The sequence below is a fragment of the Mastigoproctus giganteus genome, chromosome 7 (genome assembly GCF_048544385.1).
Source record: "Mastigoproctus giganteus isolate SK-2022 chromosome 7, ASM4854438v1, whole genome shotgun sequence".
Taxonomy (NCBI): domain Eukaryota; kingdom Metazoa; phylum Arthropoda; class Arachnida; order Uropygi; family Thelyphonidae; genus Mastigoproctus; species Mastigoproctus giganteus.
In genome coordinates this window covers 58,147,623-58,171,116 of record NC_143581.1, presented here as the reverse complement: position 1 = coordinate 58,171,116, position 23,494 = coordinate 58,147,623, and the positions used below count along the sequence as shown (strand labels likewise).

Genomic DNA, 23,494 nt, shown 5'->3' with positions numbered 1-23,494 from the left:
TTACTACCCATTTATAACAGATTGCACTAACAGAAAAGTCCAATAAACTGAAAACTGCAAATTGTTGATTTGAATATGGTTTCTAAAATTTGATTTTATAAGGCAGCAGATTCTACTAATCAGTGATCATTTTAACCTGCACCTACTTAATGTGTTATTGGGTTCAACATTACGATATTTTCATGATACGAAGGTTTCTTCTAAACCAATTAATATCGTAAAGCAGGAGCCCACTGTAGCTTATTATTGTGTATTTAAAATATCACCTGCACAGATACTTATTGCAGATACAAGTACAGTGGACTCCCACTTTACAATATTAATCCATTCTAGAGACTGCATCTATCATGAAAATATTGTAATGTGAACCCAATAACATGTTTTTTGATAATTCGTTCCAAGGCCTCGGAAGTTGAAATTTGCCATATAACTAAAAAGTCGCTATAATAACTAAGCTATTTATCTCTCTAAAAGGTGATTTTTATAATGGAAATTGTACACATTGATTAAAAAAAAATTGATTAAAACTAATACATTGATTAAAGTACAACACAAAATATCACTTCAACTAAAGGATGCAAAAACAAAACAGGTGGCCAACACATTTACGAACACTGCTATTGGCTGATTGTCGTCTCCGACTGGACCATGTGGTTCAGTCGGAGACAATCATAAGCCCATTGTAAAGTGAAATAAGTAGACACCAGTTAACATGATCCCTGGTTAGTGGAATCAGCCACTTTAATTTAAAAATCCATTCAAATCATTAAAATGCACTACACTTTCATCATTATCATACATTCAGTTATAAGAATCAATTTTGAACGCCTTTGTAATATTTTCCTAAAACACATTTCTGGAGGTCAGTAACATAAACAAAAACAATTTGCAGTTTCCAGTTTATTTGGCTTTACTGTTAGTGAAATCTCTTATAAACTATGTTATAACTATGTTATAACATAGTAAACTATGTTATTGCATTTGCGATAATACTCATAGCTGGAATTCTGTGTTTTTTACGTTATTAGGGTGAAATGTGTTTTCCCTTCCTCTTCAATCATATAAAAAAACAAATAAATTTTCAGAATCTGCTTAATTTCTACCTTTTAAGTTTTGTAAACTTGTTTTTTTTTTTTTTTTTTTTTGATTTGGTAGTTGTTGGCGCATCGGCTTCTGTGGCCATATTGCACCTCCCAAGGTTTTTGCAGTACTTTGATCCAAGCCCGAGGCGGGAATCGAACCCGCGACCTTTGGGTTGCCGGGCAGGTACTTTACCCACTCGGCTAGCCCGGTCGGCCTGTAAACTTGTTACTCCGTATCTCACTTGTGCGTATCGTGTCAGTTGCAATTGATGCGTGCCATGTTCTTTGTTATTGATTGCTTATTTTTTTTACTGTTTTAAATTTTACAATTTAAAGGTTTTAGATTACAGCACATATCTAGCATTTCCTTTCATGAGTTTCACATCTTTCATGCACTGATGGCCAATTTAAAATTTCATGCATAAATTTGCAGAATTTTTTTCTCAAAAAATTTCAGAACTTCAAAACTAAAAACTGCAAGGTAGCAGTTATTCTATTTATAGGTAATTTTAGCAGGAACTTCTTAATTACACAATTGTAGTGAATAATTGAGTACCCTGGTCATTGGCTAATTTTAGTATTTCGTCAGTATTTTATGAGTTATGGCTTAATTATTCACACAGTCTATTATCAATAATTTTGACAGGACCTACTTAAGTCATAAGAATTCCCTCCCTTGTAGAACTTTACTTAGTGCACTAAACAGTATAATCACAATTCATTATTAAAAATACTGTAATTTAATAGTACTTTCTCTTAAAATAGTTTCAAACATGGATTCTTCTAGAAAAGTTAAGCATAACATGGTAAGCAAATGTAATAATGGATGGGAGATTTGCCACTGATGATTCTGCTGCAAATTGAAGTCCTTTTGCTTGCACTCATTGTTGCATATATTTTTGTTAGCTAACGGATTCATTTCTTTGTGTCAGATACAAGAATTAAATTAGCTACATTCAAAATAACATACCATTACTCTCTTCCTAACTGACAATGTTATTAAGTCAGGAGGTTTGTTTGTTTGTTTGTTATTTGGCTTTTAGGAGCATTAGCAACTAAGGCCATATTGCTCCGGGATATGCGGTGGTCATTCCCTGACCTTTCCGCATCCTTCATATTTGGTGGTGATGGGCTCGAACCCCGGTCTAATCAAGAAGCGTGTGCTACGCACTGCTGCTCCTTCACCTGGCTACGGAGGCGCCTAGAGTTAGGAAGTGAATAATGCCATGCAGCAAATTCAGTTTGAGATTTTCAGAAATGTCAGTGTCTAATGCTGTCAGGTGATGTTCTCTTGAGTGCAATCCCACAAATGGATCAACCTGATAGATCAAATTTGATGATGCAACAATTTATTGGATCATTATGGTACTAATTGTCATGATAATACATGTGGGAGACTAATGACCTAAAGCTTAAACGAACTGAAACTGGTTATGAAAGACAAAATGTATTTACATCTACAATTCTGCCCAGACATAAGGATTTTATGATGAAAGCTTTGTGGATTAATTCTAGGCTTGGGAGACTCTGCAGGGCTTATGAGGGGCTAGTTTTTCTCAGCATGGCCAGTCTTAGTTGGAAGACTGAATTAATTTGTAAAGATGACATACACTTAAATAGAAGAGGTGCAAGGGTCTTTGCTAATGCTATTGAACAAATATTAAGAGTTCATGGAAACTGCTAATTAGGGGGTGGTAGGAAAGTCAGCAGGAAACACAGGTTAGTAGCTTGAAACAAAATTATGCTTGCACCCTCTCTGAGGAAAACTAACAGGTGCAAAATCCATCAGCAATCTCCATGTAGAAACACATTCTTAGTAACCATACAAGGGGTATCATGGTTATAGTAGTAGTGGCATGTGATGCAAGAAAGCATGTGTATGAGCATCAGTCAAAAAAAAAAAAAAAATATCACACCATTCCCTCCAAATGCCTGTCCAGTTCCTCCTTAAATTTATTCAACCTATCAACTTCCACAACGACAGATGGAAGTTTGTTCCAGCAATTAATCACCCGCTGGCTAAAGGCAAATTTCTGCACAATCTATTCTACATCTGTCTTTTCTTAATTTGAATTTATGCCCCCTTAGGTTCGTAATCTGAACAAGTGGAAGGATCCCATCAGAATTCAGCATGCTCAACCCATTCAAGGCCTTGTCAAAAAGCAATAAAGTACAAAATTTAATTTGTCGAAACAGTAATGTCAGGAGTATTGTAAATAAATTAAATGAATTTGAGCTGAGCTTTTCATCACATCAACTAATACTGATATGGTTGGGCTTACTAAGACATGGTCTCACTCTGAGATGAAAAATATCATTTTGCTGAATTGTGTGCTTAGGGGAGATAGGGAGGGATGGAGAGGTGGAAGGGGGGGTTCTAATAAAAAACTGTCTAAAAGTGATGAGAATGTTTCCCAAGTCAGATAAAGGTAATGCAGATGATCAGTCTAGTGTGAGATGACTTAAATGGAAGATGGCTGTGGGAATATATTACACACTGAACGATTCTAAAGAGTATAATAAGAAAAGTTATGTCATTGATTGGGACAGTAAAAAGTGTCTCATTATGGGTTACAGTAATCTACCTCTTATAGCCTGGAACAGATTATTTTTTTGAGAGCTGCTAAGTTTATTTTCATTAATTAAAAATTATTGGACTTTTATATTTTTGTTTAAAATTAACAGTGCACTTGTTACTTACGTTTAGCTGATAAAGTTGGTTAATTGTAGGAGTACAGTTATATTAGATGTGTTTTACAAAGTCCATAAATTATAAATACTTAGTAATAGCCATATAGTGCAAGGAAGCCACAGGCTTTTGCTGTACTGGCCACAAAAAAAAAAAAAAAAAACACCAACTCCTAAGTAGATAAGAAAATACAAATTATTTACATTCCTCCTCACAAGCTAACTATACAGTTAACTTCTCAATTTGTTCAAACTGTCAGCCTCAATTACCTGCAAAGGCAACCTGTTCCAACAATCAACGACTCGCTGGCTAAAGAAAACTACAATTTAGTCTAAACCTCTTCCCCTGTAATTTGAACTTAAGCCACCTAGTTGTGGAATTCTTTATAACAATAAATTTGTTTTACTAACTCCTCTCAGAGCCTTATAAATCTCAAATCAGTTACCTTTGAGGTGCCTGGTTGCCAAGGTCTGCAAGCCCACATAAATGGAGTTTTTCCTTGTATAGCTGCCCTTTTGCCGATCTCATCATGTGTGTTGCCCATCTTTGGACCCTTTCAAGAAGCACAATGGCTTTTTTTCAGATGAGGTCTCCATACTTGTACACAGTATTCCTAATTGTCTTACAACTGCCTTATACAGTGGGACTATAACTTCTGTACCTCTACAGGATAATGTTCGATAAATCATTGATATGATGCCGTGGGGCTTTCCTGAATGCCTGTTTACACTGCTCATAAAACTTCATATCTCCCATATTATAACTCACAGATCACTTTCTTCTACCATTTTTAATTCAACCCCACTAAATGTATAATTTATTTTTTGGGGTTACTATTCCTGAAGTGTAAGACCTTGCATTTTGCTGCAATAAAACATAGCTGCCACTTTTGTGACCAATCTTGCAGTCTGTTCAAGTCATCCTGAAGGAGTGTTGCTTGATACTGATCATCAACTACTCTACAAATCTTTACATCTGAAAATTTTAGCATCATGCCTTCTATCCCTTCATCAATGTCACTTATGAAAATCAGAAACAACAGTGGTCCAGGAACTGATCCTTGGGGTACTACGCTTCTGAGTTGACACCAATCTGAAGAATATCCATTAATCACAACTCTCTGCCATCTGCCCTTCAGCCACCCAGCAATCCATCTTACAATTTTTTCAATAATCGTAACATATTCCAGCTTATACAGTAACATTTCATAGAGAGATGTCAAATGCTATGACAAAATGAAAAACTATACCACAATTGTTCCTAGCTTATGAATAACTGTTTTAAAATAGCCTACTAAGTTAGTTGAACATGATTTTCCCTTAACAAAACCATGTTGTATGTTATTCAGAATGATACCTATTAAATGTCCCTGGATTGCCTCTAAGATTTCTCCTACTACTGAGGTCAGACTAATTGGTCTGTAGTTACCGACTTCGCTCTTATAATTGCCCTTTTGTCTTGGTTGGCACTTCTCCAATCTGACGGAATCTCTGCTGAGTTCAAAGATGCCCTCCTTATTAACTTCAATGCACTCCCTGGCAGCCTCCCTCAAAATTATTGGGTATATGCCATCAAATCCAGAAGCCTTACTTGCATTCATGCTTGAAAGTTTTTCTAATAACAATTTAAGCATAGCAATATAAACACAATATCATAATGAAACTGTATCAAATAGTACATAACATTACTTAAAATAGCATAGCATAGTACTGCTGCCAAATAAGCTAGATATAGTTTATATAAGTATTATAATTGTGTTATATACATTATATTATCCTCAATATCTCAGTTTTGTGCAATATTCTTAAATTTAGAATAATATAAATTAGAAGAATTATAATAATAAACCAAATAATTTTCAGCCAACTAACTGTTCTTGTCCTTTTTAAAAAAGTAGTCGAATATTTTGAAAATTGATTTTAAATGTCTATACATAAAATCTTATCTGAGGGCTGTCAAGGAACTACTGTACTATACTATAGATTGCATCATTTTATTGTAAAATAAATGGATCTGTTAATTAATTTTGAAAAGGGAATGCATTAAACAGAACATACCTGACTAGAAGAATCTGAAGCAGTAGACATACTTCTGGTACCTTGAAACATGGCAGACTGAAAAGAAAAGGTCAGAAGTGTTGGAACATAAAAAAATGTCACTCCATAATACGCTTCTTACGTTGACTAATATTTGCTATAGTTAAATCTTTAGAGAGAAAGTCTTTTACTTTATTTACCGAAAAACAGAATATATTATACATTTCCTTAATTAAGGCAGAATATTACAAACAATATACAGAATACAAAGAGTAGTTTATTTACACAGATGTGCAGAAAAGAATTCTGTTTAAGCACTGTCCAAAGTGCATATTAAAGTAGTTACTTTTGAAGAGCTACTTTTTGTTATCAATTTAATAAATATACAAGTAATTAATAATATTTGTTTAAAGTCAACATACATGTTGGACATAACCTGTTTCTGTACATAGCTATGAACAAATTGAGTTTGCTATTTAGTGCATCAGTCTCATATTGTGAAGAGTGCCTCCACAATGCAACTCATGGCAAAGTGCTTGCCATGAGTTGCTTTGCTCTAAATGAAAGTAACTGCTCTGATTGAGAAGTATATTGTTTTTATTTAAAGTGTATGCCACTACCCAGATTTCAATTCTACTAGAGTCTCATCAATGGGCTACAATTTCAACTGACTAGTGTCCCATCTTTACATCACATGAAAATTTTGCCATCATGACCTCTATCATCTCATCAATATCATTTATGAAAATCAGAAACACTGGTCTAAGAACTGATATTGTGGTACCCCATTTCTGATTTTACACCAGTCTAAAGAATATCAATTAATCACAACCCTCTGCCTCCTACCCTGCAGCCACCCTGTGATCCATCTTATATTCTTGCCTGTGATTTGAATTTGTTCCAGATTATACAGTAACCTCTCATGAGGGACTGAGTCAAATGATTTCCTAAAATCCAAATGAACTATATTTTGTTCCCTACATATTGCTTTTGTTTGTTTGTTTGTTTGTTTTGGTTTTATTGGCACATTAGCTACTAAGGCTATAATGCGCCAAGACCATGTCATTAATAAAAATTTAAACTTTCAGTGACCTAACTAGTTAGGTCACCATGTCAAAATAAACAATAACAAAAGTATAAAAGATAAATCAATAGAAAAAAACAATAAAATGTAAATTTTATATAGCAGTAAAAATGTTTATTGATTTTAAAAAGCTAAAAACAGCAGACACATGGTCATTGTCAGATAATATCTGACTGAGTGTATAAGGCTCAGCCAGATGACTAAAAACGGTAAAGTATAAATCACGTTCGTGTCTAAAACGTGGACATATGGTTAAAATGTGATGAATAGATAAAAAGGTGTCGCATTGCTTGCACATAGGACAGTCATCTGCCCTCAGCAGAAAAGAATGTGTAAGATGACTGTGTCCTATGCGGAGACGAGCTAGAACATCTTCCTCCTTACGAATCCTGTGCAGACTAGACTGCCACGGTTCAATTACAGGCTTTATACGATATAATTTATTCGCAGTCTGTCTATTCCACGAGTCCTGCCATTGGGAGTGTATGTTTTGATGTATTATTTGCCTGTAGTCTGTATAGGGGACTAACAGGCAACGGTTATTATTGGGAATTGCTGATTTGGCTGCGACGTCAGCCAAATCATTTCCCCTAATCCCAATGTGACTGGGAATCCAGCAGAAGCGGATATCATATTCACGTTCATGGAGAACGTGAATCGTCTGCTGAATGCTAGACAGAACTGGATGAGGATTATACCTCACAGATATTAAAGCCTGTAACACACTGAGAGCGTCGGTATATAAAATGAACCGTTGGTGTTGGCATTCACTAATGTGATCCAAGGCTAACTCTATGGCATGCAGCTCTGCAGTAAAGATACTGCATTCAGAGGGAATCTGCTCCGATGTAGTGCTGTCTGTAAAGACAGCAGCAGATCCCACGTATGATCCCGACTTCGAACCGTCTGTGTAGACTTGCGCGAAGTCGGAATGTTCAGCTCGGTGTGCTGAATAAAGCTGCAGGTAGACCGATGATGGAGTGTCCGACTTTCCCCAATTTCTAAGGGACAAGTCACATGCCGGGAAATGAGCATGCCAGGGTGGAAAGGGTTGCTTTGGTGTTTGGGCAACCTTGTCTACCTTCATATCAAGTTCTTTGAGTAGCTCTTGGAGACGAATACTAAAAGGACGGTTGGCAGCCTTACGGGTGTTGTACAAATTTTCCCATCGTGGCTCAAAAACGAATGGCCACGTAGGATGGTCTGGCACGGATTTCAGTTTTAAGGCGTACTTTAGAGACAACTGCTTACGACGAAGCGATAACGGTGGTTCGTTTGCTTCGACGTATAAGCTCTGGACAGGGGATGTTCGAAATGCTCCAGTAGCGATACGTAGAGCCTGATGATGGACAGGGTCCAGCCATCGAAGGGCACTGTCTCTGGCTGAACTATATATTTGGGACCCATAATCTACTTTGGATCGCACAAGTGCACGATAAAGCCGTAGCAGGGTGCATCGGTCTGCACCCCAAGATAAAGAGGAGAGCGAGCGGAGCATATTAAGGGCTCTTGTGCACTTTGTGCGGAGTTGACGAATATGATCCAAAAACGTGAGTTTTTTTATCGAATATGAGTCCCAAGAATTTTGTGTCCGCTGCTACTGGAATAGCATTTTGAAGATTACGCTTGCGACAAAAGTGTACGCAAACAGTCTTCTCCGGCGAGAACCTGAAGCCATTAGCGAGTGCCCAGGAATTCAGACTATCTATGGATTTCTGCAGTTGTCTTTCAATAACCCTCATGTTGCACGACTGGCAAAAAATGCTAAAGTCATCAACATAGAGGGCACTGTTTACAGTTGGAGGAAGTTGTTCTGTGATGGAATTTATTTTGATGGCAAAAAGCGTGACACTTAATACTGATCCTTGTGGTACTCCCTCCTCTTGGCTAAAGGAGTGAGAGAGTGAGGATCCCATATGAACTTGGAAAGATCGATTGGCTAAAAAATTTTGAATAAAAAAGGGCAGATGCCCTCTTAGGCCTAGGCTATGTAAATCTTTTAAAATGCCAAATCTCCAAGTTGTGTCATACGCTTTCCCAATGTCAAAGAACACCGACACCAAGTGTTCGCGTTTTAGGAAAGCATCCCGGATGGATGCTTCCAGTCTAATAAGATGGTCCAAAGTGGACCGGTTCCTTCGGAAGCCGCACTGGATGTTGGAGAGAAGGTCATTTGTTTCGAGATACCAAATTAAACGAGAATTAACCATTCTCTCCAGGATTTTGCACAGACAGCTAGTCAGAGCAATAGGACGATAATTGGTAGTGACTTTTGGATCCTTTCCTGGCTTAGGAAAGGCAAGAACAATTGCCTTTCGCCAGGAGTCCAGAAACTGCCCTTCAGTAAAGATTCTGTTATACAGAAGGAGCAGACAATCCATAGATTTTGGTGAAAGATGTTTAATCATTTCATAACGGATGCCATCTGGTCCAACGGCACTTGCTTTGGAAAGAGCGAGGGCTCTTTTCAATTCCAGAATAGTGAAATCCCCGTTGTAGGGATAAATGCCCTTAGTTTTAAAGTTAAGTGCCTGTTTTTCGATTTTATATTTCAGGACCAGGAACTCTGGGGAATACGAAGATGTTGCAGAGATGTTAGAGAATGTTTCCCCAAGAGCATTGGCTATTGCAGTTGGATCTGCAATAGCCAATCCCAGACTACCTTAGAGTTGGTAGACTGGTTAATAGATGATGTAAAACGGATCCATGATTCCTTTTGACTCTGACGATGGATGTAGCGTGCTTTGGCTCGTGCACGTTTGAAGGCTATAAGGTTGTTCGTGGTAGGATATCGGCGAAATATCCCCCACGCCTTGTTTTGAGCCTTTTTTGCTGCTGTGCATTGTGAATTCCACCAAGGTTTGGGAAATGGTGGAAACCGGGCTGATGTTTTTTGGACAGCGTTAGCAGCTGCTTGGACGATGATTTCTGTGATTTACTTTACTGCGTCATTGATCGGCTCTTGACTGACTGTGCTAAGATCGAAATTTGCCTGTTGTTGGAAGGCAGTCCAGTCAGCCTGATCAATCTTCCACCGTGGTAACCTAAAAGGAAGACATGGTCTCCCACTGTGTAACAAGGTTATCACAGGGAAGTGATCGCTTCCGTATGGATTCTCCTCCACTTCCCAAGTGAGTGAAGGGAGTAGAGAAAGGGAGCAGATAGAGAGATCAATGGCAGAAAAGGTACGGGTAGGCATGTGGAAGAAGGTGTTTGTTCCAGTATTTAGAAGGGAAAGGTCATTGTCATTCAGCATACGCTCAATGACACGTCCCCTTCCGTTGATGTTAGCACTACCCCACAGGGTGTTATGTCCGTTAAAATCCCCGAGAAGTAAGAAAGGGGGAGGCAGCTGCGTAAGGAGATCATCAAGGTCTGCCTGGGGGATGTCAGTCCCAGGTGGCAAATAAATGGAGCACACAGTTAATAGAAATCCCACTGAAAGGCGAATTGCAACAGCCTCTATGCTGGTTGTAATTAGCAAAGGCTGCACTGGGGTCTGGTTACCCACAAGGATAGCCACTCCCCCATGTACAGGGCCATCCGCAATTCTATCCTTTCGAAAAAAAGTGATGTTGTGCATGGTGGGATCATCATTTGCCTTTAGATATGTCTCCTGCAAGCAAAAGCAAACTGGCTCGTGCTTTTGCAGGAGGGCCTTGATGTCATCCATATTTTGCCGGAATCCACGACAATTCCATTGTAGGAATTTAGCCATTATTTTGGCTTGGTGGGTCCATCAGGCGGCTTCCGAGGTGCTGAGGGCTTACTTTTATCAGTCTTGGATTTATCTTTTTTGGGGAAGAATGGACGCTGTCCCGTGTCCATTTCTTCCTCCGCAAAGAGTTCCAAGACTGATTCTTCGGGTACCTCCTTTTGCTCGACATCCATCTTTTCTTGGGAACTAGGGGGGGACTTCCCCTTTCTTATTCTTTTCTTTCGTAATGACCTTTGTTAATTGTGGAGCATTAGGAGGTACCGATATAGGAGTGGCAGCTGATTGGTCCTTCTGTGTAGGTTTTTGCGAACTTAAGAGATACCGCGCGATGGGAGTGAAAGACTCCTTTGGAGGAATGGTCATGTCCGTCTGAGTTCCGACTGAACATCTCCCTGCTACCTTCTGGGCGTAGGTAGGTCTGTTGATATTCAGGGGTTTGACCGATTTCCTTGCCTCCTGGTATGATATATTTAGCTCTGCCTTCAGCCATTGAATTTCTTTTTCTTCTTTCCACCTCTGGCATGCTCGTGAGTAGGCCGGATTTCGCCCTCACAGTTAATACAGGTGGGTTTTGCGGCTGAACATGCTGTTGTTTCGTGGTCCTTTGCACCGCATCGTGCGCATGCAAGGATTCCACGGCAGGCCATTTGAGAGTGTCCATACTTCTGGCATTTAAAACACCGTAAAGGGTTCGGAACGTATGGACGCACTGAACAATTAATGTATCCAGCTTTGATCTCGTCAGGAGGTTTAGGAGAGTTAAAAGTCAGGATAACGCTCCTGGTTTTAACTATTTTTCCATCCCTTCGCGCAGTGATTCTCTTGACGGCAATGACTCCCTGGGGTTATTTTCGGAGCAGATTTCCTCCTCGGTGACGTCGAGAAGGTCCCACTCCGAAATGACACCTCTCGATGAATTGAGTGTTCTGTGTGGTGTCACCGTTATAGGGATTCCTCCGATTGATGTTACTCTGACTAGATGTTCGGATTGCCTGTCATTTTTAGTTTCAATTAAGAGGTCTCCAGAGCGGAGCCTCTTAACTGATTTGGGTGAACCTACTAACCCATCTAACCCTTTCTGTATAAAGAAAGGTGACATTTTTCCAATCGGTTTTTCATTGGTGGAGTGCATGATTAAGAACCGCGGGATAGGACCTGATGGTAATTCAGTCCGCTGCCTCTTTGAAGCAATATTGCTGTCAGTGTCTGTATTTTCAGATAGGGACCGGGTTGGGGCCCCTGAAGAAGTAAGTTTATCAGGATTCATAGAGTTTATTTTATTGTTCAGTGCCCGGGCTCCCCACCCACCACGGAGCCCAAAGGGACGCCCACTACCCGGCATGCAATAAATGCGCTCGGGAGTGGGACGCCAGGGCTACCCAGACACTATACCCGCACGGCCGCCAACCTCCTGTCCCTCGGACCATGAGGGTAGGGGCGTGGCACTGACACGGTTGACCCTCGCAGGCGAGCCTACTAGCCGATTGATCCTAGCCGGGCCTTCCAGGACCACCCGTCTTGTAGAAGCAGGGGCCAAAGTGGTGTATTGAAGCTGGGCCCCTCAACCACCAGGATCACCCTTTCCGAATTTCCACGGGTCGCAGCGCACGGCAAACACGCCGGATTCCATTGATGTAAGCCTGGAACCTGGGCTGTGGGCATTGGATCCCAGTGATGCTAGTCTGGAAGTCCAGCAGCGTCACTGGGAGGTCCCCTCACCACGTACAGGTGCCCACGTCGAGGGGCCTACATATTGCTCATGAGTAACTGTGTCAAAACAGCCTGCTAAATTAGTTAAACATGATTTTTCCTAGATCATAGAGAAATGATCTAGGATGATTTTTTCCTTAACAAAACCATGCTGTGTGTCCTTCAGAATGCCATATCTATCTAAATGTCCCTGGATTGCACCCTTAATCACTGTCTCAGATTTTCCTACCACTGAAGTCATACTAACTGGACTAGTTAACAACTTCACTCTTAGAAATGCTTTCATGTATTGGAGATATGTTGGCACTTCTCCAATCCAAGTGAATCTCTTCTGAGTCCAAAGAAACCCTCAAAATTAACTTCAATGGTTCCAATGCACTATATGGTTGCCTCTCTCAAAATTACTGGGTATATGCCAGGAGCTCCAGGAGCCTTACTTTAGGATTAAAAATTTTTCTAACAAACAATAAATCTTCTGAAATTTCAATATCACTAATTTCATGCTTTCTAGCTTAACTCGGCAGCCTCTTCTCAACACAAAGGATTTTTCACCATTAATTACTGATGCTAAGTACTTATTCAATTTATCAGCAACATCATATTGGTTATATAAGATTTGTACTCACGTTCCTTCTGCAATCTGCTCAGCTGTTAGTTGCAACGTAGCATAGTACCCTTTCCTGAAAGTAAAACAGAGTCTTTAACTACTGTTAAATCTTTCTTCATCTTCCAACTGATGTGTGATCACTTTCTGTTAAGGGCTCCCATATTGTGAACTTTGGGTCATCTGATTTGTGAGTAATGATCAGATTTAGAATATCTTATCCCCAGTATTTTCTCTAAGATGCTGGTGCAAATAACAACCATAGAGTTAATTTATACCTTTGTTTCCAACAAACTTACACCACACAGATTCCATGCTTACAAGTGTCTCTGAATCTGCAAAAGCTCTTTTTGCACACAGGCCACTTTTGATAAGATGCATGATGCCACCCCCTTCTGCCTTCCCTAAATACATTATATGAGGTGCTACCCAAAAGTTCCCAAAATGCATAGCGCCTCCGTAGCCAGGTGGGCAGGAGCAGCAGTGTGTAGCGCACACTTCTTGATTAGACAAGGGTTCAAGCCTGTAACCACCAAATATGGAGGATGCGGAAAGGTCAGGGAATGACCACCACATATCCCCAGAGCAATACGGCCTTAGTCGCTAATGCTCCTAAAAACCAAATAACAAACCAAAATGCATTTATAAAATAAATTAGACTCAACCTGGGTCTTATTCACCACAGTAATCCCCTTGAGAGCATAAACACCAATCCCAGCACTTTTCCCATGATTTAAATGCATCCTAAAAGTCCATCATAGTGCTCAGCACCACCTGCAATTCAGTTTGGATATCCTCTATGCTTTCAAACCTTCAACCCTTCAGCTCGATTTTCATTTTTGGGAAGAGGAAGAAGTCATATGGGGCTAAGTCTGGTGAATAGGGGGGGGGATGATTGTCATGTTGTTGGATGCCAAAAACTGCACCATACAGAGATGTGTGGGCTGGCACATTGTCATGATGAAGGACCCAGTTCTTTGTGCGCCACTTCTCTGGACGTTTCCTCCTGATGACTTTCTTAACCATCTCAGGATGTCGCAGTAGAACTTTGTGTTGGCAGTCTGGCCAGGAAGGATGAACCCCTTATGGATAATCCCGTCGATGTCCAAAAAACAGATCAGTATGGACTTCACATTGCTCCTCACTTTTCGGGCTTTCTTTCGTCAGAGCGAAGATGGGCTCTTCCACAGATGATTGTGGCTTGGTTTCCGAGTCATACCCATACACCCAACTCTTCACCTCTGACGACTGTAGAAAGGAAGTTTTGATCACTCCTGACCTGTTCTTGAAGATCTCTGCTAACTTCCATGCAATGCTGCTTTTGGTCTTCACTCAGTAACCGTGACACAAACTTGGCCGCAATCATTCGAGTGTTGGCATTCGAGGTGAGCGGACACGCTTCGTCAGGGCTCCTCAGTTAAGTGGATTGGATTACTGTTGATTAGTGATTTAAATATTTGATTTATTTAGATATTGTTGGATTATTTTGTTATAGGTTTTCCTGTAACAGTTTGATTTTTATAATATTATAGATATAATTTTAAGTTAATTTTCATGTATATTTAGCTAATTTTATAATGGTAGTTACAAGATCTGCCTTAAACATGTCACAGGGTATCGTGATTCACACGGAAATAGCCGATGGCGATTTACGGGTGAGTCGTGATTTAATCCGTTGCAGAACCTGTGGAATGTTTTCCAAGGTTGACCTGGTGACTAATCATAGCTCACCTGGGGATTCTTTTCTTTGTGATCGATGTAAGGAGTGCACCGATCTTAAATTACAATTTGGTGCACTGATGGAACAATTTGAGCCATTGAAAAAACGGGTGCTTACCCTCGAGAATAATGCATCTGGGAGCTCGTCAGGGACTCAAGACTCCAGCAATCTACCAAGTGATGCACACCGGATTCGGGCCTCAAAACAGAAAAACCAAGTGCAAACTGCTCTGGTTAAAAAGGACACTGTTTTATTAGGAGATTCCATTGTCAGGGAAATGGGGAATATTTTTTGTAATAAGGATAGGTGGAGTAGAACCAGGGTATGTCTGCCGGGAGCAACTATTAATGATGTCACCAACAGATTGTCAGATTTTAAGGGGGTAAAGAGAATATTATTATTCATGTGGGGACTAATGACATTAAACATACACAATCTGACGATTTGTTGGAAAAATATAGGACCATGCTGAGGAAATGCCATGAACTAGGCCACAATGTCTATGTGTCTGCAATTCTGCCCAGACACGATAAGAGGGATTATATGTTAAAAGCCTTGTGGATTAACTCAAGACTTGAAGGACTCTGCAAGGCTTTAGGGGGGAAATTTCTGTTAGCATGGCCCACACTAGTAGGAAGAAGGAAAAGATAGAAGGAATTTGTTTTGTAGAGACAGGATACACTTAAACAAAGGTGGTGCAAAAGTTTTTGCCAGTATCATTGAGGATACCTTAAAGGTTCAGGGAAACTGCTAGTTAGGGGGGGGATGTGAGTAATACCGACACGCGTTTATCTGATAATATTGGTCAAAGTAATTCTTGCACATACCGCAAGAGTTCTTGTCTGTTACCCCAACTGGATATATTATCTAGATGTTCTGGGGGCAGAAACATTTCAAGTGAGCTGGTAGCTAATGCCAGGGAAGCGAGCCTGAAAAACTTCAAAGGTTGTGTTAGGGTAGTTAAATATACAAGAACAGTAAATCTTAATTGTTTATATAGTAATGTTAGAAGTGTCGTCAATAAGATGAACAAATTCGAACTGCTGGTTAAAACAAGTAACATGGACATAATAAGGCTTACGTGGTGCCACCCGGAAATAGGGGATGACGAGTTTCAGTACAGCTTGTATAATGTATTTAGGAAGGATAGGGTAGATAGAAGGGGTGGTGGGATAATGCTTCTTATCAGAAGCAGCCTGAGTGCAATGATAGAATCTGTATGGTGTGAGATAGTTGGAAACAAAGGTATAATGCGAGTAGGAGTAATCTACAGACCATGCAATTGTGAAGATTATAACGAAAGCCTCTAAATGCAAATGGAATGGGCAAGTAAGCATCAATGTCTTATCATGGGCGATTTCAATTTGCCTCTAATTGATTGGAGTAAATGGGAAGGAAACTCTACATGGGGAACAAAATTTTTAAATCAACTAGATGACTGTTATTTGTATCAACATGTCAGAGAAAGTACTAGAGAAAAGAATATCCTAAACATCATCACCCATGAATCAGATGTCATAACAGGGCTCACAGTAGAGGAACCAGTAGCAGGAAGTGATCACAGAGTTCTACGGTGAATGATGATGAGAGAGGTAGCAATAGTAAAAGGCAAAGGAATGGGTTTTAATTTCAGAAAAGGAAATTACGATGCCTTAAGGTACTACATGGCCTCTATTAACTGGGTAGATATCGCACAGAGAATGAATACAATTGAACATTAATCACAGATGCCTTGAATGTGTATTTACCATTAAAAAAAAAAAAAAAAATACTCCACGAGGAGGGTTCCAAGTTGGATGAATAGTGGAGTTGCCACATTACTTGAGCAGAAAAAGGTGGCATGGAAAGGTTACAGAGCAATAAAAAGTACTGAAGCCTATAACAGCCACAAGATGATCTGTAATAGAGCCACAGAAAAGGTTCGACAGGCAAAGGCAGGTTATGAGAAATCACTAGCAAACAGAGCAAAGAGGGGGGATAAGGAATTCTTCATATATATAAATGCCAAGAAGAGAAGGACAAACCAGATCGGACCTTTACGTAAAGGAAAGGGGATAGTATTAAATACACCAGCTGCTGTTGCAGATGAACTCAGTTATTTTGCATCAATATTTACAAATGAAAAATCTTTTGTGGCAATGGGAAATTGTGGGAGCGAAGTTGAAAAATATGTAATTAATGATATTGAAATTTCACAAGATTATTTAATGAAAAAAAAAAACTTTCTAGGAGCTTTCTTTCTATTATAGGGTATAATAGAAACTTTCTTTCTATTATAGGGTATATTCCATTAACTCCAGGAGCCCGTAAGGCTCCTGGAGTTGATGGAATATACCCTATAATCTTAAGTGAGGTGACAAATGAGTGCACTGAACCATTGGGGCTAATTATGCAAGCATCACTAGACTCTGGGGAGATTCCCTTGGATTGGAAAAGTGCCAATGTATCTCCCATACATAAGGATGGCTCTAAGAGTGAAGTGGGAAATTATCGACCTGTCAGTCTGACTTCAGTGGTAGAGAAAATCATGGAGGCAATGATCAAGGGTGGAATTCAGGTCACTCACGAGCTGGATTTAGGGAATAATTTCGACATTTTTTATTTAGATTTCAGCAAAGCTTTTGACTCAGTCCCACATGAGCGGTTGCTTTATAAGCTGGAATGGGTTGGAATCACTGGGAAAATCCTTAGATGGATAGCAGGATGGCTTCAGGGCAGGAGGCAGAGGGTTGTGATAAATGGCTATTCCTCAGATTGGGTTGATGTAAGAAGTGGGGTTCCCCAAGGATCAGTATTAGGACCACTGTTGTTTTTAATTTTCATAAACAACATCGATGAAGGGATAGAGGGCATGATGTCTAAATTTGCTTGTTTGTTGTTTATTTGGTTTTTTAGGAGCATTAGCAACTAAGGCCATATTGCTCTGGGGATATGCGGTGGTAATTCCCTGATCTTTCCGCATCCTCCGTATTTGGTGATCACTGGCTCGAACCCCGGTCTAATCAAGAAGCGTGTGCTACGCACTGCTGCTCCTACCCACCTGGCTACGGAGGCGCCATCTAAATTTGCAGATGTTAAAATTGGTAGAGTAGTTAATGATCACTGTCAAGCTGAGCTTCTTCAGAGAGACCTAGATAGACTTCAGGAATGGTCAGTAAAAATGGCAGCTATGCTTTAATCCAACAAAGTGTAAGATATTACACCTGGGAAACAGTAATCCCAAAATAACTTATTCACTTAGTGGAGTTCAACTAAACCCAGTACTGGAGGAAAGGGACTTGGGTGTTACGATATGGTCAGACATGAAATCTCTGAGCATTGTAAACAGGTTGCAAGGAAGGCCCATGGTGTCCTATCGATGATCCCATTATATAAGGCTTTTGTTAGACCACACTTGGAATACTGTGTTCAAGTATGGAGACCACACCTAAAGAAAGATGTCGAGCTTCTTGAAAAGGTGCAAAGACGGGTAACATGCCTGGTGAGAAAGGGCATCCTTATGAAGAGAGACTTCGAATGTGGGTTGCAGAGTTTGGAAACTAGACACCTTAGAGGACATTATAAATGATGCTAGAATTAGGGAACATAAATTCAAGTTATGGGTGGAAATGTTTAGATTGGACTGCAGGAAGTTTTATTTTAGCCAGTGAGTTGTAAATTACTGGAATAGGTTGCCTACATGGGTGGTAGAGCAGTTTGGGGAAATTCAAAGGTCATCTGGATAGTACCTTCGGGTGAGGGAAACGCATAGGATGATAGGTTTAATTTCCTTTTCTTTTATTAATTAATTTATTTTATTATTATTATTTTTTTATCCTTGTTTTATTCGGTTTTTTTTTTTTTTTTTTTTTGGCTGGTGCAACATAAGCCATAGGCTTTCTTGCACCATGCAGCCATTACTAACACTAATCTTTTTTATGTTCAACTTGTCTGACTAAATCTGCTGACACATGCCGTACGATAGTCCTACAATGCCATAAATGTTGTGGATGGTCCACTTGCAGGCTTCACGAATCGCTGCCCTAACTTTTGCAACATTTCCGGGGTGGTGCTCAATGATGGACACACAGAGTGATCGTCGTCATCAACAGACCGACCGTTTTTAAAATGGTTAAACCAGTAGAAGGTCTGCTGCATCTGGCCTAAAGCATCGTCACCAAAAGCTTGTTTCAACTTCTTAGGGGTTTCTGTTGCTGTATCGTTAAGATGGAAACAAAACTTGATGCAAGCATATTGCTCTCTCACATCAGCCATCACAACAATCACAAACTACATGAAACATAACACCAAATAACAGCGCATAAATATTCAATGACTCTATCCAGCCTGATGCCACATGACACCACACTGATTCACAAAGGATGCATGCAGAGTTACCTAGCTCCACAAGTCCATACTAGACATAGTTCCCACTCAACATTCAAAATTTCAGGAACATTTGGATAGTACCTGGTATAGCATTAGCATTAGTAGAGGCATATGATGCAAGAAAGCAAGCTTATTCAGCATCAGCCAAAATAAAAGAAAAAAAAAAAAAAAAAAAAACAACCACTACTCCCATTTCACCCCTCAATTCGTTCGAAATACCTGTCCAGCTGAGCCTTAAATTTGTTTAGGCTATCAACTTCAACAACAAGCGATGGAAGTCTATTCCACAAACCAACTGCCCGCTGGCTAAAGGCAAATTTCCGCACATCTATCCGACATCCGTCCTTCCTCAATTTGAATTTATGCCCTCTCAGGTGATTATTCTGAGCAAGAGGAAGAATTCCATCGGCATTGAGCATGCTCAAGCCATTCAAAGCCTTGTACACCTCTATCAGATCACCTTGGCGATGCCTAGTCTCCAGGCTCTGTAATTTGCAAAACTTAAGCCTTTCTTCGTAAGAGCAACCCTTTGTTCCATTCACTAATCTTGTTGCCCTTCTCTGTACTCGTTCCAGCAGCTCTACATCCTTCTTGAAATGAGGCCTCCAGACCTGTATACAGTACTCAAGGTGTGGCCTGACCAATGCCTTATACAAGGGAATAATCACATCCCTGTCCCTGCTAGAAAAATTCCTGTATATCATTGACAAGACACCATGAGCTACTCTTGCAGCTCGTCTGCACTGCTCAGAGAACTTCATATCTGCCTGAACAATTACCCCCAGGTCCTTTTCATTCTCTACCACTGTCAGCGTAGTACCACAGAGTTGATACGTTGATCTGGGGTTACTGTTTCCCATATGTAGTACTTTACATTTGTCAATGTTAAACTTCATTTGCCACCTCTCAGCCCATCTGCTCAACCTTTCCAGATCCTGTTGCAGCAGCATAGTATCAGCAGTGTCCTTAACAACCCTGCCAACCTTTGTATCGTCTGCAAACTTGGACATTAAGCCTGATACACCATCATCAATATCATTTATAAATACAGAAAACAACAATGGACCCAACACTGAACCCTGAGGAACTCCACTAATAACATTAGTCCACGTTGAGCAGTGTCCATTGATTACCACTCTCTGTCTTCTGCCACTCAACCATCCCTTTATCCATAGCAGCAATTTGCCTCGAATGCCACACTTCTCCAATTTGTGCAGCAGTCTTCCATGCGCAACAGTATCAAAAGCCTTTCTAAGATCCAAATATATAATATCAAAGTTATTCCCTGCATCCAGTTCTTTTGTGACTACATCATAGCATCCAATCAAATTGGTCAGACAATACCTGCCCTTAACAAACCCATGCTGTGTCTGAGCTATAACTGAATTCTTGTCCAGATGATCCTGCAGTGCTTCTTTAACCAGTGCCTCCATTAATTTTCCTGGAACCGAAGTTAAACTAACAGGTCTATAATTACTTGTGTCAGCCTTTGATCCTCCTTTGTGAATTGGGGTTACATTTGCACATCTCCAGTCCATGGGTACCTCCCCTGAGTCCAAAGAAGCTCTCATAATTATGGCTAGGGGTTTGCTTACTTCCTTTGCTGCCTCCTTTAATATAACTGGATAGATCCCATCCACCCCGGGTGCCTTTTTTATGTTTATCCTCAACAATTTCTCCTCCACTTTCCTCTCAGTTATTAGAAAATCATCTAGCTCACTGCCAATGTTTACTTCACCTACGACATTCCCCTTCCTGAATAACTCCTCATGTGTGAATGTAGATGCAAAATACTCGTTTAGATTGTTAGCCACCTGAGCTGGATCCTCAACTGTTGAACCATCAACATCCAGTGGACCAATCTGATTCATCCCTTTCCTTCTTGAGTTTAAATAGGTAAAGAACTCTTTTCTGTTTTTCTTTGCATCCTTTGCCAAGGATTTCTCATAATCTGCCTTTGCCTGCCTAATCTCCTTTGTGACTTGGTTACAGACCAACTTATATCTATCATAGGCTTCCACGTCACCCATTAATTTGTATGTATCCCATGCATTTTTCTTCTCTGCCATATGTCTCATTAGTTCATCTGACAACCATTTAGGCCTGAACCTTGAACAATATTTCTTGGTTGGTATGTAAAGCCTGGTAGCTTCCAAGATTAGTTCCTTGAATGCTTCCCATTTTGAATTTGCTGTTGGTAACATCATCAGTTGGTCCCACTGTATAGAATTTAAATACTGTCTCAGACCAGCATAGTCTCCTTTACGAAAGCAAAAACCCTTCCCTTTACCTCTGATGGTAGTTACCTCCTTGAGTAAATCCCACTTCAGCACACTGTGATCACTGCCACCCAGTGGTTCATTTATCTGCAGATTCCTAATGCATGAAGAATCACTACTGATAATCAGATCAAGATTATTACTCCGTCTAGTTGCCTCCCGAACATGCTGGTGTAGAAAACAATCATCCAATAAATCCACAAAAGCCTTGCTAGTGTGTGAGTGACCAACCCACAAATTCCAGTCAATATCTGGGAAATTAAAATCCCCCATTATAAGACTCTCTGATTTACTGGCCCACTCTATTTCCCTGTACAGTATCTTATTATACTCATCAGAGTCATTAGGCCTATAGCACACTCCTACTCTCAATTTTGATCTCCCAATGTTTATGTCACACCAAACTGACTCAACACTGCACTGTCCAGCGATGTCAACTGGCTTCACTTCCTTAAATATTATGTGTTTCTTAACTAATAGCATAACCCCTCCTCCCTTCCTATCCTGTCTATCCTTTCTGTAGACGTTGTACTCCCCAAATTCCAGTTCTGCATTCCTTATATCTGTGTGACACCACGTCTCTGATATCCCAACAATATCTGCCTTTGATGTTTTGAGTAATACCTCAAATTCATCAAATTTATTTACTAAACTCCTAGCATTAGTGTACACGCAAGTATACATGCACCTGTTTCTATTCTTAGCTACCCTAACACAACCCATGTGTTTACTTGTACCGCAATGACTTCCAGCAGTCTCTGAAATATCCTGCATCTTGTTTTTCAGGCTTCTGCTCATTCCAATAGAAGCAGTGCAAGAATCTCTTTCACCTCTGCCCGTGTCTACTGTTAAATATGTATATACCATAGTGAAACTCATCATCCCTAATTTCCAGATGGCACCACGTTTCCTTTAGCCCTATAATGTCAGCATTAGTTGTCCTGGTCAGGAGTATGAATTCACTCATTTGACAACAATGCTGAAATTATTGTAGACACAGTTAAGGCTAAGTATTCTTCTACAACTCACTACCATGACACACTTTGTGAAGTTATTTATGCTTGTTTCCTTAGTATTATCTTCATGCTCACTTGAAGTGTTACTATCATCTTAACATCTCGTCAATATTAAGCTTTGTGCAACAAACAAGAACTCTTGAAATGTGTACAGTTTTACTTTGACCCATATCATCAGATAAATGCATATCTATATTACCCTTGTCTCCCATAACTAGCAGCTGGTACTGACAAACCCTTTCACCACCTTTGTTCAAGTGGATCCTGTCTCAAAAATAGCTTCCTTCTTCCTACAAGTGAGCCGCACTGATAAAAATTGCTGTCATCTATGAGCTGTGTTCATAATAACTAAAGCAACAGTAACTGTTTTTACAGTTAAAACAGTTTAGAATATCAGTGTAGTAGTGTACACTTTTAACAATATTCAGACTATGTGGACTTACACAAGTTGAAGCTGAAGAAATTGAATCAAATAATACATATACAAACAGAAAACATTGCTGCACATGAAAAAAAAAAAAGTCATGATTAGACTAAAAATTTTCCCAGTTTTTTTTTTTTTTTTTATATATATATTTATCATTTCTCCCATTTTCCCACTTTTTTTTTAAACAAAATTTGGATTTTATTTTTGACAATAACCACACTGTAAAGTTTGAATATAAAGTCAAAATAAGAAAAACAAAATTAATATTTAAATGGATTTATGTACATAGCTTCAGATTTTACAAACATCCAAATCCCTTGGGACGAAAAAAAAAATTATATATATATATATATATGCACTCAGGAGGCCACATGCAATACTGTCCAAAAATAACTTCATGAAAATGTTAAACAAAGGATATTTGTATATGCAACTAAATATTTGAACCAACTAAGTATAAACCAGATATATTATATGCAATTAGACCAAACTGCAATATGCATTCTAGTTTACTCAAATTTTCAGCATATAAAAGAGTTATAATAAGTCATGTTAAATTACTACACAAAATACACAAAATGTGGCATTAATTAAATGTTATTAGCATTTATTTCATTATAAAATAAAAATTATACTACTTTAATTTATATTATACATAAAATTAAGATTTTAAAAATGAATTAAAAATCAAAGCAAACATTCAACAGAAAAGTTAAAAATTCATTTTTAGGGCAAAAACAGCACACAGTATTACAGCACCT

General features: G+C 39.4%; 1 protein-coding gene across 1 annotated transcript in view; it reads right to left on the bottom strand.

The window, feature by feature from the left end:
* Window positions 1-23,494, bottom strand: part of LOC150082921 (E3 ubiquitin-protein ligase AMFR-like) — a 271,559-nt gene that overhangs the window by 49,060 nt on the left and 199,005 nt on the right. The window contains exon 12 of the mRNA XM_090377682.1: window positions 5,829-5,885. Coding sequence (XP_090233808.1) covers window positions 5,829-5,885 — 57 coding nt within the window. The remainder of the gene's footprint in view (window positions 1-5,828; window positions 5,886-23,494) is intronic.